This window comes from Puma concolor, chromosome D4 (genome assembly GCF_028749965.1).
Source record: "Puma concolor isolate L17-30 chromosome D4, mPumCon1.1.hap2, whole genome shotgun sequence".
In the NCBI taxonomy this organism is placed as follows: Eukaryota; Metazoa; Chordata; class Mammalia; order Carnivora; family Felidae; genus Puma; species Puma concolor.
The window spans coordinates 67,812,466-67,838,047 of NC_141679.1; the positions used below are offsets into that span (position 1 = coordinate 67,812,466).

At 35.6% G+C, this 25,582-nt stretch overlaps 1 protein-coding gene across 4 annotated transcripts in view; it reads left to right on the forward strand.

The window, feature by feature from the left end:
- The window catches only part of TMEM38B (transmembrane protein 38B), a 52,489-nt gene extending 27,183 nt beyond the window's left edge, over positions 1 to 25,306 (forward strand). For 3 of the 4 annotated variants that reach the window (XM_025914531.2, XM_086683636.1, XM_086683637.1), the window contains 2 exons: positions 3,563 to 3,680; positions 24,339 to 25,306. In XM_025914531.2, coding sequence (XP_025770316.1) covers positions 3,563 to 3,680; positions 24,339 to 24,551 — 331 coding nt within the window. In that variant the 3' untranslated portion in view covers positions 24,552 to 25,306. Of the gene's footprint in view, positions 1 to 3,562; positions 3,681 to 22,826; positions 23,005 to 24,338 lie in introns of all 4 variants that reach the window. The other variant, XR_015242918.1, reaches the window with a different exon arrangement.
- Positions 25,307 to 25,582: the final 276 nt, after the last annotated feature.

Sequence of the window (25,582 nt, forward strand, 5' to 3'; positions counted from 1 at the left end):
ATTACATGTTCTGGTAGTAAAATGTCAAGCTAATGGGAACAAATCAATCCATTATCAATCCAAATCAATCCCCTGTTGCTTTAAAAATGAGAGTTGAGCTTAATTACACATAAGGAAAGATTAGAGGAAATAAACTATAATTGTTATAAATGGAGCAAACAAGGCCTTGATTGATAAGTTATAAGTAAGGCATTAATGATATTCAAGGGAAATTTTTCTCCTTTTGAGTATATGTCTCAAAATGTCTTCCATAAAACATTTCTTGGTGTTTTATAACCAAAATCAAATTGTTTCTCCTTTGTTCAGAAGTTTGGAATGACTCCCCACATGGCCTGTAAAACCCTCCAAGATCTGCCTTTCTCTCATACCGTATTTGCTTTGACTTCATTTCTTACTATTCTCTCCTTCTCCTTTGCTTATATCCTTGAACAGGCCAGGTAACCTGCATGTATTCTTCAACAAATCTATGAGTAGACAATAAATATTAGATAAATGAATCAATGATCAGTTGGTCAAGTGAGATTGATCATTAGTTCATTATGCTATTTTGTGTATGTGTGTGTATATATCTATTATCTATTACCAAATACTTTTGCATAGTAGAGAAAGCCTATATGATGTTAGAGAATACATATATTGTCATAAACAGAACATTGGTAGAATTATGAACGTTAAAGGTGCTGGCTCAAGGAAATGAGCATGATATTGGAAAGTGGAGGAGATGTGATACAGTTATATAGTGGCAGAAAAATTACTTGAATTGTGTGCTACAGTTGTGTGGAAAGTGTAATTTGTAAGCAGTGAACTTGTCTATTTGGCTGAGGAGATTTTGAAGCTGTGTTAAAGGTCTGACTGGTTTCTTCTTGATGCTTATAGTAAAGTGAGAGATGAAAGAGTTGAACTGCTGAACAAAGAAACCAAGACTGTAATAATTTGGAAAATTCTCAGCCTATCCAGATTGCAAAAGATGATAAAATTAAGAGATTGACTTTTAGGACAGTCTGTGGTGGAGAGAAGGTAAAGGGTCTGTCTGGAAAACTTTTGCTAGTGTTAAAGAAATTAGGTGTGTGACTCATGGATCCATTCAGCCAACACAACACAAGCCAGGAATAGACATGAGATTATCCAGGAAAGGTATGTGGAGGACCATCTTAACTAATGGCATGGATCCCTGTGTCATATGCTGGAGACCCACAAGGTTTTTGAAAACATTGTATAGTAGAAACACTGTCAGCTTGCACTGAGAAGGACAGAGATAAGATGAAATAAAAGAAGGCTGTCAGCTCCGAAAATTCTATAGGCAGGAAACAGGCTTGATAAAACTGTTCAGCTGCAAACATGACTTACCCTTCAAGGAAAAGGAAGAATGGATTTCAGCTGGGAGCCATGGGCCTATTTTAGTATATGTGCTGCAGAAGCAAGCACTGAGAGCCGTGAGCCTAGAGCCCTGAGGTCAGACCCGTAGGCTGGAGTCCAGGTGCAAAATCCAGAGCCATAGGTGCAAAATCCAGAGCCATAAGTGCAGAAGTTCGAGTTGCGGACTCAGATGGTGGAGCCTGATGTCACAGAGGATTATTCCCAGGCTTTGAAACCTTGAAACCTAATTGAATTGGCTCTGCTGGGTTTTGAAATTGCATAGGACCAGTGACTTCTTTCTTCCTTTCCTTTCATTTTCTCCCTTTTGGAGTTGGAATGTCTCTAATTATTACCCTATACCTATCCCACTATTGTATTTTGGATGCAGATAAGCTCATTTTCTAGTTTCATAGGAAACTAATACAAGAATACTTTTTATTTATTTATTTTTTAAAAAATTTTTTTTTTCAACGTTTATTTTTGGGACAGAGAGAGACAGAGCATGAACGGGGGAGGGGCAGAGAGAGAGGGAGACACAGAATCGGAAACAGGCTCCAGGCTCCGAGCCATCAGCCCAGAGCCTGACGCGGGGCTCGAACTCACAGACCGCGAGATCGTGACCTGGCTGAAGTCGGACGCTTAACCGACTGCGCCACCCAGGCGCCCCAAGAATACTTTTTAAATGCATCCTGATCTTCCAAACCAGTCTCATTGACATTTTCCTAAATCTCAGCCCTTCTCCAATCCCCTGCCCCATTTTATTGTCTACAAAATCATTGCTTTTCAAATTCATTGCTTCTGAATTTATGCTCTAAGGGAATGCAATCCAAAATGGAATGTGAGTGTGCTCAGAGGATACCCATGATGAGGCACTGTGGTACAGAATCTAAACTATTAGAAACAAAGATTAGTAAAATGACACTAAGATAAAAGTAATTCCTTTTACCTCATCCTTTAAAAATGTCCATTTGATAAATAAATAGTTTGGTGTACATTTTTAATACATTATATGTATATTTAATTTATAAATTAATTGATAAACATGTATTAAGGAGTGTCCCTAATACCCCCTTTTTTTAACCAGTAGGGATGTGCAGTTAATAAGTTTTAGAGACCAGGTGGCCTGGTGGTTTCAGTCAGTTAAGTGTCCAACTTTGGCTCAGGTCATGATCTTGTGGTCCATGAGTTCGAGCCCCATGTTGGGCTCTGTGCTGACAGCTGGGAGCCTGGAGCCTGCTTCAGATTCTATGTCTTCCTCTCTCTCTGCCCCTCCCTCACTTGCTCGCTCGCTCTCTCTCAAAAATAAATAAATATTAAAACAAAATTTTAAAAAAAGTTTGAGAGACCATTGTTCCAGAACATTAACGCTGCCCAGTCAATTGTTAAGCAAGGTCTAAAGCCCTGTTGCCCAAACCTAACCCTATTTTGAACTCAGTCCTTAGCTTGTAATAAATAAATAGGTAATTTTTCATAAAATGGCTTATAGTGACTTTTAAATTTGCCATATTTTGCAGTATGGCATTCTAAGAGTTTATCATTTATATTTCTCTAGTTGTAAACATAAGCTAAATAATGATCTGTTACTGAGATATACTTTAAATGTGTGGCAAATATATAATATGAAAGTAATGCTTTGTGCTGAAGTTACCCAAGTAATTGTGCTGGATGTGGCTTATACTGTTGTATGAGAGCTGGTTGTGTGTGTCTATCTCTTCTCCATTCTGCACAGCAGCCTGAGATTGACTGCGATGGGAGTATCTACACCATGGAAATGGGAAGAGACTATGTAAATCAGGGCTTGCTTTTTTCCTTCTCCCACCTGACTGAAGGAGCTTTTTAGCACTATAAGGACTAATCTGCTTTTTTCTAAGTCATACTGTGGAACATGGGACTTTCATATCTTCGTAAAAAAGTAGTATATGGTCAAATGTGTTTCAGAAGTACTGTAAATAGAAATGAACTCTTTTTATCAGAGTCACAATATGTGTGAACATTCTAAGATCTCTGATACTTTATCAGAGTGAAATTATACTTTATATAATGTAGCACTTGTAAAACTTGAGAAGTATATTCATAGAACTCTTTTTCATCTATTACTAACTCATGGGTATATTAAATTAATATTTTTCAGAGTACTCTTTGAGAAATCTAGAGATGGATCATGTATGTTTATTACTTACTGACTTAAAATGCATTTTATTTTCAGCCCTGCCAAGGTAACCCTACTGGGGTCAGTTATCTTCACATTCCAGCACACCAAACATCTGGCAGTATCAAGGCATAATCTTATGTTCCTTTATACCATGTTTCTTGTGGCCACAAAGGTAAGAATTCAAAGTAGCTATAAATCCATATTACAAATGCTTTATAACCAGAATTCTGCATATTAGGCAAGTAACAGGAACATTTACTTTTTACTGTTGTTACAGTCTAAAAAGGTAAATTTTGGGTTGTTTATTCAGCGCATCCATGACTTTTTGAAACATAGCTCCTGGATGATTCCACATTTGATTTATGCTGAGGCTATCATGAAAGATTTGCAGATAGTCTAATAAATATTGGAGGCCAGAATAGTGGAAATAGCTATAGCTGATCAGAGTGCAGACAGCAATGTCTCATTTGTAAAATGGGATACTTAGATGTTCTCTGAGGTTCCTTAAAGCTTTAACATTTCAAAATTTTATAGTGGGGCATATTTGTGTGTAGTCTCTTGTATTATTATTGCCTTGTTGGAAGCTTTATTCTGTCTTGAAGATAGGAGGTAGTGTGGTGTAAGATCACAGGTTTTGGAGACAGGCAATCTTAAGTTCAAATCCTAGCTTTGCTATCTAATTCCTGAATAGGCAAGTCACTTAATGTCTCTGAATCCTGATTTCCTCATCTTCATTATACGATTGTTGAGAGGATTAGAGATGGTGCATGTCTTTCTATTACTGGGACGTATCTTATGAATTTTATTGGCAGCTGTATCATGAGTCTAATTCTGATTATTGTTACTCTTACCATTATTAAATATTGTTCCCTATTCAAAAGTAGACAGTTGGTTTAAAAATACGAGTATTATTTAAATGTAGAGGAATTTTATAGCTAACTCTCAGCCTAGGTATTTTTGGGTAAAAACTTACCTATTGGATTCTTAAAAGGAAGACAGTATATATTAAATAAATTTATATCTTAGAAAGAACCAAGTCATTATAGGGATAGTTTATTGTTGTTTCAGTAGTCCTACTATGGAGGTGATCTGTGGCTGTAATTCAAGTACTTCAAATATCTGAGGCAAAATCTCTTCATATGTGTCCTCTTCCAGTCCTCAACATTTTGAGCTGTATGTATTTTTTTGTAACAGTTTATTGAGATATATGTTACATACTGTAAAATTCCTCCATTTAAGTGTACATTTCAGTGTTTTTTTATATATTCACAGAATTGTGCAGCTGTCACCACAATCATTATTAAAACATTTTCATCACTCCAAAAAAGAAACATCATGCACATTACCAGTTACTTCACATTTTCCCTCAGTCCCTCCAAATGTAGGCAACCACTGATCTACCCTCTGTCTCTATAAATTTGCCTATTTGACATTTCATGTGATTGCTATCATACAATGTATCCTTGTGACTTATTTCTTTCACTTACCATGTTTTTGAGGTTCATCCATGTTGTAGTATGCATTAGTATGTTATTCCTTTTTATTGCCAAATAATAGTCCATTGTATGGATATACCACATTCTGTTTATCCATTGGTTGATGAATATTTGGGTTTTATTTTTTTGGCTAATAGGAATAATGAGCTGTGAGCATTCATGTAGTTTTTTGTGTGGATATGTGTTTCATTTCTTTTGGGTGTAATATAGAAATGGACTAGATAATATAGTAATGCTGTGTTTAACCTTTGAGGAGCTAACAGACAGTTTTCCATGGTGGCGTCATCATTTTACATTCCCACCAGCAAAGTATGAAAATTCTGATTTCACATACCATCATCAATGCTTGTCTTTTTTATTAGAGCCATTCTAGTGGTTGTGATGACTGATGACTAATGGTATTGAACATCTTTTCATGTGTTTGTTTGTATATCTTTGGAAAAATGTCTATTCAGATCATTTGCCCATTTTTTAATGTGTCATTTGTCTTTTTAATGTTGAGTTGTAAGAATTCCTCATATATTTTGGACCCTAGACCCTTACTAGATTTCTGATTTATAGATATTTTCTCCCATTCTGTGGGTTGTCCTTTCACTTTCTTGTTTTTGGAAGTGCAAATTTCTAAAATTTGATGAAGTCAAATTTACGTATTTTCTCCTTTGTTGTATATGTCTTGATGTCATATCTAAGACACTGTTGCCAAATCCAAGGTCAAAAAGATTATCTCTATGTTTTCTTCTACAAGTTATATAGTTTTAGCTCTAATTTAGCTCTGTGATGTATTTTGAAATAATTCTTGGGTATGGTATGAGAAAGGATTCAATTAAACTTCATTCTTTTACATTCTGTGGCTACGTAGCTTTACATTCTTGAAGATTCTGTGGGTATCTATTCATCCTAGTATTATGTATTGAAAAGATTGTTCTTTCCCTCATTGAATTGTCTTGGTACCCTTGCTGAAAATCAATTGTAAATGTGAGGGTATTTTTCTGGATTCTCACTTTTGTTCCCTTCATCTATTTACTTATCCTTCTTCTAGTACCACATTATCTTAATTATTTTAGCATTGTAGTTAGTTTTGATATTGAGAAGTGTGAAACCTCTGAGTTTGTTCTTTCTAAGGATTGTTTTGACCATACTAGGTCATTTGCATTTCCATATAAATTTTAGGTTTAACTTCATAATTTCTGCAAAGAAGGCCAGATCATATTTTCATAGAGATTGCTTTGAATCTGCAAATAAGTTTGGGAGTATTGTTGTCTTAACACTTTTAAGGCTTTCAAACAATCAACACAGATGTCTTTACATTTATTAGGTCTTTTAAAGTATTTTTTTCATGATGCTTTCAGTGTATGAGTCATACATATCCTTTTGTTAAATTTATTCATAAGTGTTTTATTCTATTTGATGCTATAGTAAGTGGAATTGTACATTGCAAACATGTAGAAATAAAATTGATTTTTGATCTTTCATTCTATAACCTTGCTAATAAACTTGTTTGTTAGCTCCATTAGGTTTTATGGGGGTTTTTTTTTGGTGTGGATTCCTTAGGGTTTTGTATATTCAGGATCCTGTCATCTGCAAATAGAGGATAGTTTTACTTCTTTTTTTTTTTTTTTTCAGTCTGCATGTCTTCTATCTAATTTTCTTGTGCAGTTGCCCTGGATAAAACCTCTAGTACAATGTTTAATTGAAATAGAATGAACATCCTTTTCTTTTTCCTGATTTTTAAGAAGAAGCCAGTTAGTCTTTCACTATCTTAAGTCTTTCTTTATCATATTAAGTATGATATTAACTATGAATCTTTTATTGGTGCCTGCTATTAGATTGAGGAAGTTAGTTCCCTTCTATTTCTAGTTTGTTGAGTGTTTTTATCATGAAGGAGTATGGGGAGCTGTATAATTTCTGAAATTTTCTAACTTTAATCTTTAGAGAAAATGAACTTGTATTGTGGATTTATTAGAATAAGTACTACTGGTGTCTGTTGAATTTTTTAAATTACAAACATCAGTTTTTGTTGAAGTCCTAATTTGTGGAGTAAAAAGAAATTTTTCTTACAATTATTGCTGGATATATAGTTCTTTATTATAATATTTAAACACCGTATTGCAGTATGGTAATAACGTACAGTATTAACCTTGTCTCATAATATTTCCCAGCATTTTCCTATTATCCACCAACTTACTATTTTTAGAAATTTGTTTATGTTTATTTATTTTTGAGAGAAAGGCAGAGCAGGAGCAGGAGAGGGGCAGAGGAAGAGGGAGACACAGAATCCGAAGGAGGCTCCGGGCTCTAAGCTATCAGCATAGAGCCTGATGCAGGGTTTGAACTCATGGACTGTGACATCACGACGTGAGCCAAAGTCAGATGCTTAATCCACTGAGCCACCCCGGTGCCCTTGTTATCCACCTACTTGTAAATAGAATGTGCATTTTTAACGCATATTTTTGCCTAAGTTCCGTTTAGATTTATACTGATTTTTTTTAATGTTTATTTTTGAGAGAGAGAAAGAGAGCGCACTACTGAGCTGGGGAGGGGCAGAGAGAGAGAGGGACAGAGGATCCGAGGTGGGCTCCCCGCTGATAGCAGTGAACCTAATGCGGGGCTCAAACTCATGAACTGTGAGATTAGGACCTGCTGAGCCACCTAGACATTCCTTACACTGATTTTTGAATGGCTTGTCATTTGTTTCTGAGTAGCTACTATAGTTTTTCTTTTCTTAGATATAAAAAAATGAATTGACAGAATATTCAGGGAAAATTTGGCAGTAATTATTTTTTCTTCACTCTTTTCCTGTAGTATTTATATAGTCAGGAGATTTGCATTGGCTGTTTTGGATAATCAGTGCTTTGGCCTATACAAAGATACTAATAAATATGATTTCTCTTTTCAAAGAGAATAGCTCCCCAAAAGTAAAATAAGCACACAGAAAACTGTGATGTAAGTATAAAAATAGTGTGTTCTGTAAGAGAAACAGAAAGTAAATGCCCCCAGCATTGCTCACCCTGTGGTATCTCTGATGGTATCGCAATCCACCAAAAGCCACTCTGTGCTAAGTCACAGTAGTCTGTCTCCCTCTTGACATGTGCAGGCTAGCCCTAAGCCAAGGACTTGTGGTACCATATAGATATCTGGAGTCTCCTCCTGGACCCCCAGAACATGCCCAGTTTCCTCCTCTTTGATACCTTACCCTGGTCAAGTCTATTTAGATTCACCAATACCAGTCTCTGCTACCTCAGTTTCAGTTCTAGCTCCCTGCTTGAGAAGTTGTCCTGAGACAGAAGTGAGGGTAAATGTTGGAGTCACTTTATCAGTTTGTCTCTTCTCATGATCAGTCTTACACTCTCTGTCGGCCAGTGCCCGAAAGTGTTTGCCTCATGTATTTTGTCAGGTTTATGGCTTTTATGCCTGGAAGGCTAGTCTAGAATCAGTTCTTATGTCATAGTCAAGGAGAAAGTTCCTCTCTTCTTTTTTGATCAGTCTTGTCAGAGGTTTTTGTATGTTATCCTTTTCTGAGGACCAACTTTTTGGTTTTGTTGTTCCTCACAACACATTGTTTTACATTGCTGTGTCTCATATCACATGTTTTCATGTATATTATTGTCATCCAATTTACATTCCTCTTAACTTACACTACAGTTTCTTATTTGACAAGCGTGTTTTAAAATTTCAAACGTTAAAAAAATCTTTAAAAATTTTTTCTTTAACAGCATTTTAGACAGTGTGTGTGGTATTCTATGGTGTTTGTTGAGACTTCATTTCTCTACTAGTATTGATGAGATTGTATAATTATTTGTATGTATGAAAAGTAAATATATTCTTTATTTTGGAGGTGTAAGGAGTCTACATATATCTACACATATGCTTATGATGTTTCTTAAATTTTTTTTTAATGTTTGTTTATTTTTGAGACAGAGAGAGACAGAGCATGAATGGGGGAGGGTCAGAGAGAGAGGGAGACACAGAATCTGAAGCAGGCTCCAGGCTCTGAGCTGTCAGCACAGAGCCCGACGCGAGGCTCGAACTCACGGACCGTGAGATCATGACCTGAGCCGAAGTCGGACGCTTAACCGGCTGAGCCGCCCAGGTGCCCCTATGATGTTTCAAATATAGTGTATAGTTACTAGTTTTTCCATGTCTGGTCTATTAATTTTTTTCCTTTTTGAGAGCATTATGTTAAATTTCTTCTCTTTCTCTTGTCTCTTTCCCCCGCTCTTTTAAAAAAATGTTTATGTATTTTTGATAGAGAAAGCATGAGAGTGCATGTGAACAGTGGAGGGACAGAGAGAGAGAATCCAAAGCAGGCTCCAGACTGTCAGCAGAGAGCCTGATGCGGGGCTTGATCTCAGAGTGTGAGATTGTGACATGAGCAGAAATCACAAGTCAGTTGGTTGCTTAATCTACTGAGCCACCAAGGCACCCCATCTTTCCCTCCCTCTTATCTTTGTTTTCTTTCTTCCTGTTTCCAGAATGCAAGCAAGCTGAACATTCAGTGATGCTCAGTTCTTGTATGATCCCAGTTTCATTCAAGAAGGACTCTGTTCTCCTTTTCCAGCTCTCACAAGTCCTTTGTGATTGTTAAAATCCAAGTCTCAGAGGAAAGAAATATGTGCCAACTAAGACTGTTAGGAAAGGGCAAAGCACATGGACTTTGGAGTAAGAATTTGAAATCTAGGCTTCACAGTTTTAAGCACATCATTTCTCTTTCTTTAACTAGAGTTACACATATCTTAAGGGATATATGGCTTTTGTTTGGCACTAGCGTACAAAGTCACATTATAAATGTGAAGCATAATGTACCAGTAGTTGATTTCAGTGTTAATGATTATAAACATTTTCAAGTTAAACAGGAATATATTATGGAATAGAATTCAAAATATACTTTTTTTAAAAGATAAAATAAAATATGACATTTTATATTTGGCATGTCTTCATTTGAGGTTCTGCTAAGTTCACTTTCTTCCATCAGAGATGATTTGAGAAAAGTTTGAGAAGCATGGATTATCTTTTGGCTCCTCAGGATAAGGAGTTATCATGAAATAGTGTTATTGTGAAATGAAGCACAGGGAGACTTGAGTGGTTAAGAGGGATTAAAACTGAAAGGAGTTTGTTGGATTTTGAAATGGAGAGGTATTTGGTGACCTTGGTAAAAGCAGTTTCAGTGGACTGGAAGAGAATAGAAAAATGATTGTAATAGACTGAGGTGAATAAGAGAAATTGAAGACAAAGCATATAAACTATTTTAAAGGGATTTAGAGGGAGTATAAATAGAAACAGCCCAGGAGAGCAGTTTGGCAGTATCTGACAAAGTTGAAGAATCATATATCTTGTGACTTGTTAATTCCATTTCTAGGTATAACCTCTATCAGTCTCCCGATATGTGGTACAGAGACCAACTTCATCAGTATCTCTTTTAAAAAATGTTTTAGTGAAGTAGCATTTTTTTTTTTTTTTAAGATCCCTCCAATACCCAGGCCACCAACTTACTTTTTCATGTAAATACTCTGATTTCTCATCTTTATTATATGTGGTCTTTTATTCAGGGCCTCAGATCTGAAAAAATTGGGCTAAAGGATCTTATACAGAAAGTTAATCTGGCAGTACATTTTCCAGAAATACAAAGAATAACTTCAAAGGGCTATGAAGTTTGCAAAACACTTAAGAACAAGCTCTTTAAAAATTTTTAAAAAGTTTTTCATATAATAAAATATACTCATTCTAACATTATGTTTTGATGAGTTTTGACAAACTTATGTACCTGCATAATTATCACAATCAAGATATGGAACATTTCCATTACTTCAAAAAGGTTCTTGTGCACTACTCCAGTAAATCCCAGCTACTGATTATAGCTACAGGGTACCACTTACCTACTTTCAATCACTATAGATTAATCTTTTTTCAAGTTTCATATAAATGGAATGATATAGTATGTATATTTTGTGCCTAGCTTCTTTTGTTCAGCGTAATGTTTTTGAGATTTACCTATGCTGTTGCATATTCCTTTTTATTGCCAAGTAGCATTATACACCCCAGTTGGTTTATCCAGTTATCTGTTGATGGATTTCGGATTGTTTCTAGTTTTTGATTATTTGAGTAAGGTTTTTATGAATAAAGTTGCTATGAAACATGTACTTCATGTGAACATGTATTTTCATTTTTCTTGGATAAATAACTGGGAGTGGAATTGCTGGGTTATATGGAAAGCATATGTTTAACTTTAAAAAAAAAAAACTGGCACACTGTTTTCCAAAATGTTTGTACCCATCATCATTACTACCCAGCAGTGTATGAGAATTCCACTTGTCCTACATCCTTGCTAATATATGTTATTGTCAGTCTTTAGCCATTTTATATGCATATGGTGGTATCTCATTGTAGGGTTTTTTGTTGGTTTTTTTTTTTTTTTGTATTTCTCTGATAGCTAGAGATTTGAGCATCTTTTCATGTGCTTACTGGTCATTTTTTTTTTTCCCGTGATTTTATGTTATTTTATTTTTTAATTTACATCTAAATTAGTTAGCATATAGTGCAACAATGATTTCAGGAGTAGATTCCTTAGTGCCCCTTACCCATTTAGCCCATCTCCCCTCCCATGACCCCTCCCATAACCCTCAGTTTGTTCTCCATATTTATGAGTCTCTTCTGTTTTGTCCCCCTCCTTGTTTTTATATTATTTTTGTTTCCCTTCCCTTATATTCATCTGTTTTGTCTCTTAAAGTCCTCATATGAGTAGAGTCATATGATTTTTATCTTTCTCTAATTTCACTTATGATAATACCCTCCAGTTCCATTCATGTAGTTGCAGATGACAAGATCTCATTCTTTTTGATTGCTGAGTAATACTCCATTGTATATATATACCACATCTTTATCCATTCATCCATTGGTGGACATTTGGGCTTTTTCCATACTCTGGCTATTGTTGATGCTTACTGGCCATTTCTATTATCAGTGTTCAAATCTTTGCCCATTTGTGAAAATTGTTTTTCTTATTAGTGACTTGTAACAGTTCTCAGTATGTTCAGATACCAATTCTTTGTGAGATATCTGAATTGCAAATATTTTTCTCCTAGTTTGTGGCTTTCTTTTTTTTCCTTAATATTGTCTTTAGAAGAGTTGAAGTTTTTAGTTTTGATGAAATTCAGTTATCACGTTGTCCTTTTATGGTGTTGCTTTTAGCATCCTATGTAAGCAGTTCTTCCATACACCAGGGTTGTGAAGATTTTTTTACCTGTATTTTCTTCTTATAGTTTTTGCCTTTATATTTAGGTATCTGATCCATTTCAAATTGAGTTTATGATCGATACAAGGTAAGGGTCAGTTTTATTTTTTCCACATGAAGATGAATTTGTTCTAATACTATTTGCTGACAAGACTGTCCTTTCCCTTGTTGAATTATATTGGCATCTTTATTGACTATCAGTTGCTATTATATTTGTGGGTCTATTTCTGGACTACATTCTGTTCCATTGATTGTTTGTTCTGGCTCTGTGACGAATGCTCATGATATTTTCATAGGGATTGGATTAAATGTGTTGATTGCTTTGGGTAATATAAACTTCTTTTTTTAATGTTTATTTATTTTTGAGAGAGTGAGAGAGACAGAGTGTGAGCTAGGGACAAGACAGAGAGAGGGAGACACAGAATCCAAAGCAGGTTCCAGGCTCTGAGCTGTCAGCACAGAGCCCAATGTGGAGCTTGAACTCACAGCTGCGAGATCATGACCTGAGTCGAAGTCAGACGCTTAACTGACTGAGCCACCCAGGCGCTCCTGGGTAATATAGACATTTTTAATAATGTTTGTTCTTCTGATCCATGAGCATGGAATGCTTTTCCATTTCTTTGTGTCCTCTTCAGTATCTTTCTCAAGTTTTCTTGGTTTTCAGAGTATAGATCTTTTACCAATTTAGCTAAATTTATTCCTAGATATCTTCTTGTTTTTGGTACAATTGCAAATGGGATTGATTCCTTGATTTCTTTTTCTGCTGCTTCATTATTCATATATAGAAATGCAACAGATTTCTGCATGTTGATTTTATATTCTGCGGCTTTGCTGAATTCATATATTGGTTCTAGCATTTAAATTTTTTTTTAATGTTTTAATTTATTTTGAGAGAGAGAGCAAGCGAGAGTGTGATCAGGAGAGGGGCAGAGAGAGAGATAATCCCAAGCAGACTCTGTGTGTCAGCGCAGAGTCCAGTGTGGGGCTCAAACCCACAATCTGTGAGATCATGGCCTGAGCTGAAATCAACAGTCATATGCCCAACTAACTACCCAGTTCCCCAGTTCTAATAATTTTTTGGTGGAGTCTTTTGGGTTTTCTACATAGAGTATCATGTCACCTGCAAATAATGAAAGTTTGGCTTCTTCCTTGCTGATTTGTATGCTCTTTCTTTCTTTTTCTTGTCTGATTACTGGGGCTAAGACTTCCAGTACTATGTTTAATAGAAGTGGTGGGAGTGGACATCTTTGTCTTGTTCCTGAGCATAGGGGAAAGGCTGTCTATTTTTCCCCATTGAGGATGATATTAGCTATGGGTCTTTTGTATATGGCTTTTATGATGTTGAGGTTTGTTCTTTCTGTACCTACTTTGTTGAGAGTTTCTATCAAGAATGGATGCTGTATTTTATCAAATGCTCTTTTGCATCTATTGAAGAGATCATTTGGTTCTTATCCTTTCTTTTATATTAATGTGGTGTATTATGTTGATTGATTTGTGAATATTGAACCAGCCCTGCAGCCCAGGAATAAATCCCACTTGATTAGTGTGAATAATTCTTTTCAGGTACTGTTGAATTCGATTTGCTAGTATCTTGTGGAGATGTTTGTATCCAGGTTCATCCAGGATATATATTGGCCTGTAATTCTCCTTTTTAGTGGGGTTTTTGTCTGATTTTGGAATCAAGGTAATGCTGACTTTGTAGAATGAGTTTGGAAGTTTTCCTTCCATTTCTATTTTTTGGAACAGTTTGAGAAAAATAAGGATTAACTCTTCTTTAAATGTCTGGTAGAATTCCCCTGCGAAGTCATCTGGCCCAGGACTAGTGTTTGTTGGGAAATTTTTAGTTATTGATTCAATTTCTTTTCTGTTTATGGGTCTGTTCAAATTTTTTATTTCTTCCTGTTTAAATTTTGGTAGTTTGTGAGTTCCTAGGAATTTGTCCACTTCTTCCAGATTGCCCAATTGGCTGGCACATAAATTTTCATAGTATTCTCTTATAATTTATATTTCTGTGGTGTTGGTTGTGATCTATCCTCTTTCATTCATGATTTTATCTATTTGGGTCCTTTCTCTTTTCTAAGTCTTGCTAGGGGTTTATCAATGGTGTTTATTCTTTCAAAGAACCAGCTCTTAGTTTCGTTGATTTGTTCTACTGTTTTTTGTTTGTTTTTACATCATTTATTTCTGCTGTAATCTTTACTGTTTCCTTTTATTCTGATAGTTTTAGGCTTTATTTGTTGTTCCTTTTCTAACTCCTTTAGGTATAAGATTAGGTTGTGTATTTGGGACCTTTCTTGCTTCTTGAGAGAGGGCTGAATTACAATATACTTTCCTCTTAGGACTGCCTTTGCTGTATCCCAAAGGGTTTGGACTGTCATGTGTTCATTTTCATTGGCTTCCATGTATTTTTTTGTTTCTACTTTAATTTCCTGGTTAATCCATTTATTCTTTAGTAGGATGTTCTTTAACCTCGATGTATTTGTAGGCTTTCCAAATTTTTCTTGTGGTTGATTTCAAGTTCCATAGCGATCTTTGTGGTATGGTGTGATCACGATCTTTATGTACTTGTTGAAGGCTGATTTGTGACCCATTATGTGATCTACTCTGGAGAATGTTCCATGTGCACTTGAGAAGAATGTGTATTCTGCTGCTTTAGGATGAAATGTTCTGATTATATCTGTTAAGTCCATCTGGTCCAGTGTGTCATTCAAAGCCATTGTTTCCTTGTTGATTTTCTGCTTAGATGATCTGTTCATTGTTGTAAGTGGGGTGTTAAAGTCCCTTACTATTATGGTATTATTATCAATGAGTTTCTTTGTTTGTGATGAATTGATTTATATATTTTGGTGCCTTCAAGTTGGGGCCATAAATATTCACAATTGATAGATCTTCTTGATGGATAGACCCCTTAATTATGATCGAATGCCCTTCTTCATCTCTTGTTACAGTCTTTGTTTTAAAGTGTAGTGTGTCTGATATAAGTATGGCTACTCCAGCTTTCTTTTGACATCCATTAGCATAATAGATTGTTCTCCATCCCCTGACTTTCAATCTGCAGGTTTCTTTAGGTGTAAAATGAGTCTCTTGTAGGCAGCATATAATTGGAACTTGTTCTTGTTGTTGTTTTTTTATCCATCCTGATACCCTATGTCTTTTAGTCCATTTACATTCAGAATAATTATTAAGAGATACGAATTTAGTGCCATTGTGTTGCCTGTAGAATTGATGTTTCTGGTGATATTCTCTGGTCCTTTCTAGTCTTTGTCGCTTTTGGTCTTTTTGTTTTGTTTTGTTTTTTTCCACTCAAAGAGTCCCCCTTAAAATTTCTGGCTGGACTGGTTTAATGGTCACGAACTCCTTTAGGTTTTGTTTATCTGGAAACTCTTTATGTCTCCTCCTATCCTGAATGACAGCCTTGCTGGATAAAGAATTCTTGGCTGCATGTTTTTCATATTCAGCATGTTGAAAATATCCTGCTACTCCTTTCTGGCCTGCCAAGTTTCTGTAGACAGATCTGCTGTGAACCTGATCTGCCTTCCCTCGTAGGTTAAGGGCTTTTTTTCTCCTTTGCTGCTTTCAGGATTCTTTATTTGTCTGAGTATTTTGTGAATTTGACTATGATATGCCTTGGTGATGGTCAGCTTTTGTTGAATTTAATGGGAGTTCTCTGTGCTGCTTGGATTTTGATACCTGTGTCCTTCCCCAGGTTAGGGCAGTTTTCAGCTATAATTTGCTCACAACCTTCTGCCCCTTTTTCTGTCTCTTCATCTTCTGGGATGCCTATGATATGAATGTTATTCCTCTTTAATAAGTTGCTGAGTTCTTTAAGTCTTGTATTGTGATCTTTGGCCTTTGTATCTTTTTTCTGCTTCATTATTTTCCATAACTTTATCTTCTGTGTCACTGATTTGCTGCTCTGCTTCGTCCATTCTCGCTGTCATTGGATCCGTTTGAGATCGCATCTTGGTTATAGCATTTTTAATTTTGGCCTGACTAGATTTTGGTTCCTTTATCCCTGCAGAAAGGGATTCTCTGTTGTCTCCTATACTTTTTTCAAACCCAGCTAGCATTCTTGTATTCGTGGTTTTAAATTCTAGTTTAGACATCTTACTTATATCTGTGTTGATTAAATCACTGGCTGTGATCTCTTGCTTGTTTTTTCTTTTGGGTGAGTTTCTCCATCTTGTAATTTGTCCAGAAAACAAAAGAAATACACACAAAGAAACAAACAAAAAAGCTAGATCCTGAGTGTGTTTTGGTCTGTTTGTTAAAAGGACGTAGATCCAAAAATAAAATAATACAAAAATAGGTATATATAAAAATAGTAAAAAGTAAAACAAACAAAAAAAAAGGAATTAAAAAAATTAGAAAACAGATGAAAAAAAAAGAAAGTAAAACTGAAGTTGGATCTAATTTCCCCTAGAGTTGACACTTTTCAATACTATGGTAGTAGACTTGGTGCAAAAGAGTTTTTTGTGCTGGTCTTCTGGGGGGAGGAGCCTGCCCCACTGATTCTCAGGCTCACTCCTTTTAGTGGAAAAGAGCCTCAGGGGTTCAGGGGTGCAGGTCTTGATGTAAGTGTCTCCGGCCTCCTCTGGGTGGCACTGTTTTGCTCCCTGAAGGCTTTCAGCTATGAAGGATGGAATGAATGTGGCCAGCTTCCCCTCCCACTCTTGAATCTGGAACTAAATGTTGACACGCTTCAGGGAAGCCTCACAGAAGAGCAATTAATCACCCCTCTTGTGTCCAAGATTTTTTTAAATTTCAGGTGCATGACTGAGTTTCAAAACTCCAAATTTTAGGGATTCCCTGGGCCGGACCTGTGCTGCTCCTCTGGGGGAGGGTCTCGCCAGGCTTTTGTCTGCCTGGTGAAAAAAGCAGTGGCATGACTGTGCTGCTGTTCAGAGTTCATGTCACAACAACAGAAAGCAGGCACCCCAGCTTGCAGCCCTCAGCCTGACTAAGCCCCTTCTCTTATGCCTGGAAACAGCACAACTTTTTGGTGCGACCACTCTTTCTTGTGACACAAGCGATCCTCAGACCATGCTGTCACTCCTGGGATTCTACCTGCTTCACCACTTGAGCACCCTTAAGCCGGGCACTACTCCCACCATATGTTCTCTGCTGCTTATAATACTTCGTGATAGCCTCCTTAGGCTATTTCCCTCCCCGGCTGGACCCAGAGCAGTATCTCACCCTGTAAACTCTCTGTACTTCCTACCTTCCAAACAGTGTTCCCCTTTCTACATGTAGTCTTGCAGTTTTTTTCATTCAGACCTCCAGCTGATTTCTTTGGTGTTTAGAATGATTAAATATCTAGCGGAGTTCAAGGGATGAGACAGGCTTAGGGTCTCCCTACTTTTCTGCCATCTTAACTCCACCCCCTCCTCTCTTTCTGAGTCAGCCCTACTAGATGTTTATAAGTTCCATTGATTTGTTTTAAAGACCCAGCCTTTGGGGCTCCTGGCTCAGTCGGTTGAGCGTCCAACTTGGGCTCAAGTCCTGATCTCACAGTTCGTGAATTTGAACCCCACATTGGCTCTGTGCTGACAGCTCAGAGCCTTCTTCAGATTCTGTCTCTCTCTCTCTCTGCCCCTCCCCTGCTCATGCTCTCTCTCTCTCAAAAATAATAAACATTAAAAAAAAAAGATGCAGCTTTTTGTGTCATTGTTTTCTGTTTTGTATTTCACTGATTTCAGGTCTATATTGTGTACTTACTTTGGGCTTACTTTTTTCTTTTTCTGTAAAGAAAAGGTTGACAAGTTTGACTGTAACATTTTTCAAAAAGTTGCGTGGATGGAAGCACCATGGACAAAATAAAAATACAGTTGTCAAACTGTGATAAAAGTACTTGCAACATATATTATTGATGGTTTGTATTTGTAATACATAACAACCTCTTAAAATTAAAGGTTATAGGGTCAAAAACCTGATGGAAAAATTAAAAGGAAGCTGTCAACAGGCAATTCACATGGAAAAGATATGAAGATGTCTTTCAAACATATGAAAAAATCGAAGCATTCATAATGTGAGAAATGTTAATTAAAATAATCCTCAGATGCCATTTCTCATGTATGTTCTGTTTACAAGGCTATGGAGAATCAGGCATTCTTTGAATTTTTCATTTTTAGTGTTTTCTGAATATTCCTGCATGTTTGTTTTTCTCCTCAAAATTTCCCCGGCTATTTTTGTGTATGGATATGAACTTTAATAGCAATTTGTCTAATTCCGTAAAAAAAAACTTGTTAGTATTTTTTTTAATTGAGATTGTATTAAATTTGTAAATCAACTTAAGGAAGCAGTTGTATTATACAGAGAAACAGAGAGAGGAGTGAAGACAGAGCCAGGAGATTCTTTAATATTTAGAGAAGGAAGATTCAGAACGGGAAACTGTAAAGAAGTTGTGAATGAAGCAAGGGGAAAACTGAGATACAGATTTAGGAAGGATGGACTGGGGAGTTGTATTGAATGCTCTTGAGAGGTATATTCAGGTGGTATATTATTGAAAACATGAATGTGGGACAATATTATTAGGCCCTTTGAGGGATACACATGAGCATATAAACTTTAAATAAGACCCAGACTTTGTCCTTAAGATGTTATGAAGAAACATATGAGACATGTACACTATGCTTTTAAACTTTATGAAGATAGGCACTAAGTTTGTTTTATTTATTGCTGTATCCCTATCAGTGTGTCTAGTGTATGTGGTAGATTTTAAATTTATATTTGTTGACTGATAAATGATCAAGATAAATACAGAGGTCTCTCTGTATTTAATTCCCTCATACTTAATTATCTGAGATTGTACTACCAGAAATAATTAATTTACCCAGTTTTTTGAAAATGACATTTATAAAATGAAAATCTTGGGGCACCTGGGCGGCTCAGTCAATTAAGTGTCTGACTCTTGATCTCAGCTCAGGTCTTGATCTTCAGGGTCATGGGTTCAAGTCTCACATTGGGCTCTGCACTGGGTGTGAAGCTTACTTAAAGAATTGGAAATCCTAAGATTTTAATTTATTTGGTAGCCTCAGGTTAATGCTGACGAATGAATGAGTGGTATCACCGACGAAGAAAGTATAGATTAACAGAAAACATGGTTGAATATGCCACTTGCCATTGGGAGTTCATTCAGGGGCAAGGAGACTTTCACTGGAAGGTGTCCAAAAGGTTTTGGAGTTGACACATGAGTTGCACTACAAAGGATTGTTTGATCTAGGCAGATAGAGACAGAAAGAAGTATATTCTAGGTGGAGAGAGATTAATAATGTAGATATTATTTTGCCAGCGTAGGTATATTGTATGATAGGTTTTTTTGCCTATGTAGATACATTGTATAATAGTTTTTCAGTTGCTCACGTGAGATAGAAGTTACGTTTATTGGTTGTACTCTCCATTCTAGACACTGTGAAGGATCTAAAAAACATTAAGTGCTGTTTGTGCCCTTAAAGACCTCAGATTGTATGTCACATTTGGGCATCTTTGAAATGATATGACATGAGATATTACATAAAGAATATGGTGGAGCTTTAAACAGTTTCTTTACTTGAATTAGTTTATATCTTAGGATATGTTTTAAATATCAGATTGTTGTTAAGGTTTCTACTTTCTTTTCTTTATTTCCCTTTTTAAGCAAGAGACCAGGAAGTCAAATGCTATTTAAATTATGTAATACACTTTTTCTGTTAATAGTTTACTAAATAAGGAGACAGTTTTGTATTTTATTTGTAAAAGAATAAAGATTTGTTCCATTTGTCACCATTATATTTGTGTCACCTTGCTGAATCAAGACCTGATAAGAGGCTGAATTCACAGAAGTTTGTCCTTGAACCTCGTAAGTCTATCTCAGCAGTAATTTCTGATGCCAGCAATACTTCTCAGCTGAGTGATGAGTCTACTGGGAGTAGAGATTCTATTAAAGCACTCGACTTTGAAAAATACTATATAGTTCATGTTCTCAGGAAATACTTTAGATCCTGACAGTCTTTTCTTTAAGATTTTGTAAAAAGACATTGCTGTTTTCCTGACAGTGGACCATTGGTTTTATCTGAATTCTTTTATCTTTTATTGGCAGTCCACGAAGTCAAGTTATGACCAAGATAATTTTGCATTATAACTGTTTATGCTAAAGAATAATTTAATATAAGGAAGTTCTTCTTATATCTTGTACAATAATGGCATAAACTTGTAGATTAACATTATATTTAGACTCTCCTTTCTGTATGTTTTCTCTCCAGGTGATCACATTCATATTCATGCCTTTACCTTTTACTTGTATGGTAATGACTTCCACATCTATATCTCTTACCTAAAAATTTGTGGCCACACCTCCATCACTGCATTTACTCTTTACTGTTCTGTAATTACTGATTTACTCTGTCTCTGACTAGCTTGTCTTTGACTATCTGTAAGGACTTTAAGGGCAGGGACTATATTCTGACATTTTTCTGGCAACCAGGTTTAATGCACAAGCAGATTATTATAATCCTGTTGATAGTTTTAGGTTTTGTTAATGCTGTTCTCTTTGGGGTTTGCCCTTCTAGAATGTGACCCTTTTGGAGTCTTAATTTAAGCCTGAGATGTATCCCTAGGCAGTTCCACTTTGGCTGGCTTTGTACTCTAACCTTCAGCTGACTGCTGAAGTGTCTGCTCAGCTTTTGGCCTTCCAACTGTTGCTCTCCACTAGGTTTTTGAAATCTCTTCCTGTGTTTGCATAGTTTAGGGTAGACTTCTCCAGAGTAAGTTATGTGTGGATCTTTGGGCTTAATGTTTTTCTGGTTCTCTCCTTTTTGAGCTTTCTTTCTCTCAAGTCCTAGGTGCTTTGGCCTTCTCAGACTGCAGGCTCTGTCTTCTTAGCCCATTTGGGACTTCTGTTTGCTATTCTCCTATGCTGTGAATTGACACATTTCATTAAAAGAAAAATGCCAGATTGAATGTGGAGCTCACCTTGTTCAGTTAACTTTCTCTTAGGGATAGCCCCATTAGGTTCTGCCTGATTTGTTGTTCTCCAGGGCCTTTGTATGGTTGTTTTGTGTATTTCTGTTTTTAATACTGATTTTGGTGAGATACTGAGTCTGATATAAGGCATTTATTTAGTCATGGCTAGCTTGAAGCCTGTGTGCATGCATTATTTAAAAAGTTTGTTATTTTTTTTGTTTCTTTTTATTGAGGTCAAAGTCACATAACAAAATTAGCTATTTCTTAGTATACAATTCTGTGACATTTTGTACATTCACAGTGTTGTGTGTGCATGCATTTTTAATTTATCTAAATGAAAGCCCACTATAGCTCTTGTTCTAGCTTTACCACCTAACAGTTTTTTTAAGAATTTCCCATATTACTTTTCTATTTATTACTTCTAACAATTGCACAGTATGGGTTTCACTTATCCATTCTCCTTGATGGAACCTATTCTGTCTTCTCACTACCTAGACCGTATTGCAGTTAATAAGAATTTTTTTCTTGATTCAATTTTCTTCAAATAAGTGGATTAAGTAGGGGCCTCTTGTGGAGATTTGATTCCATAAATTTCTTATTTGATTCATTATCTTAGATTTGCTGGAAGAATTGTCTCTTGGAAATTCTTGGGCTTTTTGGGATCATTCTAGTCCTTAAAACTCTGTCCCCAGATCCTTTTGTACCAGTCTAATTTTTTGAACAAATCTGAACATCTCTGAACACTGCATTTTGCCAAATAAAGAATTGGTAGCACTTTATATTCTACCTCCTAATGTCTTAGTGCTTTGTGTATAAATATATGCATATACATATACATATAGAAAGCATTGGATGATTAGAGACTTTCTACAGTCTTTCCTAAGGGTAGTATTCTGCATTTACTAAAAAATCTGTGACTTTAGATAATGATAGAATACAGTGTATTTAGTGATTGAACTCAAAATCTGGGTGTTCCAAACTGCTTTACTGCTTATTAGTTCTGTGACTTCAAGCAAGTTACTGAACCTGTCAGCCATGGTTCACATCTCTGTGCTGAGAGTAATAATGGAGTAATTGTTGGATTACACTTAAAGAGGATAAGATGGGAATACCTGGGTGGTTCAGTTGGTTAAGCATGACTTGGGCTCAGGTCATGATCTCGTGGTTTGTGAGTTCAAGCCCCACTTTGGGTTTGCTGGTGTCAGCTCAGAGCCCACTTCAGATCCTCCATCATCTTCTCTCTGCCCCTCCCCTGCTTGTGCATATGCTGTCTCTCTTTCAAAAATAAACATTAAAAAAAATAAAGAAGATGAGATAATATAGAACACTTATTAAAGTTCTGGCACATGTTAAGGACATAGTAATTACAGCTGTTATTGATTGTTTGGTGTTGACTGTAGATGATATTTTTTCTTCCTATTTCCTTTGAATACTAGATATATTTTTATGGTTGTACTGCTCATTTCCACCCCAAAATATGGTACCTTGTGTTATTGTTAACGAGTTATGTTCTTTTCCTTTGCTTAAGTATAAACTTACAGAGAACAGAGATTTTCTAGAACCTAGCTTAGGTTTTCTTCTCCTAAAGATTAAACAATACATTTTAGCTCAGAAATAAACCCATGCGCATGCGGTCGATTTATTTACTACAAAGGAACCAAGAATATACGATGGGGGAAGGATGGTCTCTTCAATAAATGGTGTTGGGAAAACTGGAGAGCCACATGGAAAAGAATGAAACTGAAATACTGTCTTATACCATACATAAAAATTAACTCAAAATGGATTAAAGACCTGAAACCATAAAACTCCGGGAAGATGAAAACATACTGGTAAGGTCCTTGACATCAGTCTTGGTAATTTTTTTTTGGATCTGACACCAAAAGCAAAGACAAAAAAGGCAAAAATAAATAAGTGGAACTACATTAAATTGAAAAAGTGTACAGCAAAGAAAACTGTCAGCAAAATGAAAAGGCAACCTACTGAATAGGAGAAAATATTTGCAAATCATGTATCTGATAAGTGGTTAATATCCAAAATACAAAAAGAACTCATACAACTCAATAGCAAAAAGCCAAACAATCCAATTTAAAAATGGACAGTTCTGAATAGACAGACATTTTTCCAGAGAAGACATACAGATGGCCAGCAGGTACATGAAAAGATGCTCAGCATCACTCATCCTCAGGCAATGTTAATCAAAACCACAAGGAGATATCAGAATGTGAGAATGGCTGTTATCCAAAAGACAAGAAATAACAAGTGTTTATGAGGATCTGGAGGACGGGGAACCCTTGTGCACTCTGGGTAGGAATGGAAGTTGGTGCAGCCACTGTGCAAAACAGTTTGGAGGTTCCTCAAAAAATTAAAAATAGAACTACCTTATGAGCTAGTAATTCCACTCTGGATACTTATCTGAAGAAATTGAAATAATTCAAAAAGATATATGCATCCCCATGTTCACTGCAACATTATTTACAATAGCCTGGATAACAGAAACAATGTGTCAGTTGGTGGATGAATAAAGAAGATGTAAAACACACACACATACATACTGGAATATTGCTCAGCCGTAAAAAGAATGAAATCTTGCCATTTGCAACAACATGGTCGCATCCTGAGGGCATTATGCTAAGTGAAAGAAGTTAGAAACAAATAGTACATGATTTTACTTACATGTGAAATGTAAAAAAACAAATGAACAAACAAAACAAAACTCAAATATAAGGAATAGATTGGTGGTTGCCAGGGGCTGGGGGTGGGGGGAGTGAGGGATGGGATGAAGGAACTCAAAAACTACAACCTTCTAGTTACAAAATAAGTCATGGGGATGCAATGTGAAGCATGGTGACTATAGTTAATCATAGTGTATTGCATATTCAAAAGCTGTTAAGAGAATAAATCTTAAAAGTTTTCATCACACGAAAGCTTTGTAACCATGTATGGTGACCTGTTGTGGTGATCGTTTTGCAATATATAAAAATATTGAAACATGTTTTACACCTGAAACTAATATGTCCATTATACCTCAATAAAAAATTTTTTTAAACAGTAAATAAGAATGTGTTTTTAATCTTTCTCTCTTTTAAAATTTACTTTCTCCTCTCAGTTTTGAGAAACAGAAGACATTTGTGTTTAAATTCAAAATTGAACTTTCTTTTTCCAGATAACCATGATGATTACAGAGACTGCTACTGTGCCTTTTGCTCTCTTTGAGGACGCATTGAGCCGGATGCTGTTTGGTTGGCAGCAGCAGTTCACACCATGTGAAAAGAAAAGTGAAACAAAATCATCTTTTAATGGTACTGGTTCATCGACCTCAAAACCTATAGCTGTTGCTTCAGATACTGTTAAAAAGAAACATACCAAGAAGACTTAGTAAATTTACTGTACGAGCTCTAAAGGCAGAATTTTTTTTTCTTACCTACCTGACAGATGGTGATAAATATTTGTATGTAATGATGTGAAATAAAGTTTATATAAGGAATGGAGGTGACAAAAAGAAAGAACTTCTTTCTATTTCAGGGAGATTGTCTCTTTCTGGATTGTAATTTCTGAGTGTTATGAGTGTATCATGTGAAATTGTTTTTCTAAGTTATATATAAAAGATTCTTTTGTGATTATTTTAAAAGTTTTATATTGATAAAGGGGGCTTGATTTTTTTCCCTAATGTTAGAAAAAGTAAACTTGCTATGATTGCAAACTAATAAAAATTAAAGCCTTTGTTTTATTTAGGTATTTTCAAACACATTTTTTATTTGAATCTATCTGAGCTTTAGTTCCGCAAAATTAAACTTTTACTTTACGTGATCAGTATAATTCCTAGATATGGAAAACAATTCTTATTTAATTTTGAGCACTGGGAAAAGTAAACCTTCCCTAAATCACTTTATATTATGAATGAAAATAAATGACTAGTTTATATTTCAGGTATAAATACTGTATTTTTTAATGTACATTAAATGGAAAATATTTGAAATTTTATTTAATTTTTTAAAATAGTACTATTTTTCATTGAGAACAGAGTATTGGTATGAGTCTCAATCTGAAGTCTATTTCATGCCCTTGTTTATAATGTTCCTTTTTTTCAAAAGAAAATTAGGGGTGAAATTTTTAATAAATTACTAAACCCAAGTTTTGTTTTGTAAGTTTCATTTTAGAAAGTTATTTTTTGTCTTTAAAACATTCATTTTAATTGTAGAATAAATCATTCTTGTCAGCATTTTGCATATTCTTAACTTCTTTCTGATCTTAGTTGATCTATGTTGATGGTAGTAGCTTAATGATTCAGCAAAAAGTATTTTTTCAGTTTAAAATTTTTCCCTATGTCTCCTTTCTAGTGGATACTTTTCAGTTTTCTAGGTGAATGTCTCTTACTAGTTTGCATATGTTTATGTTGTATTTTAATCT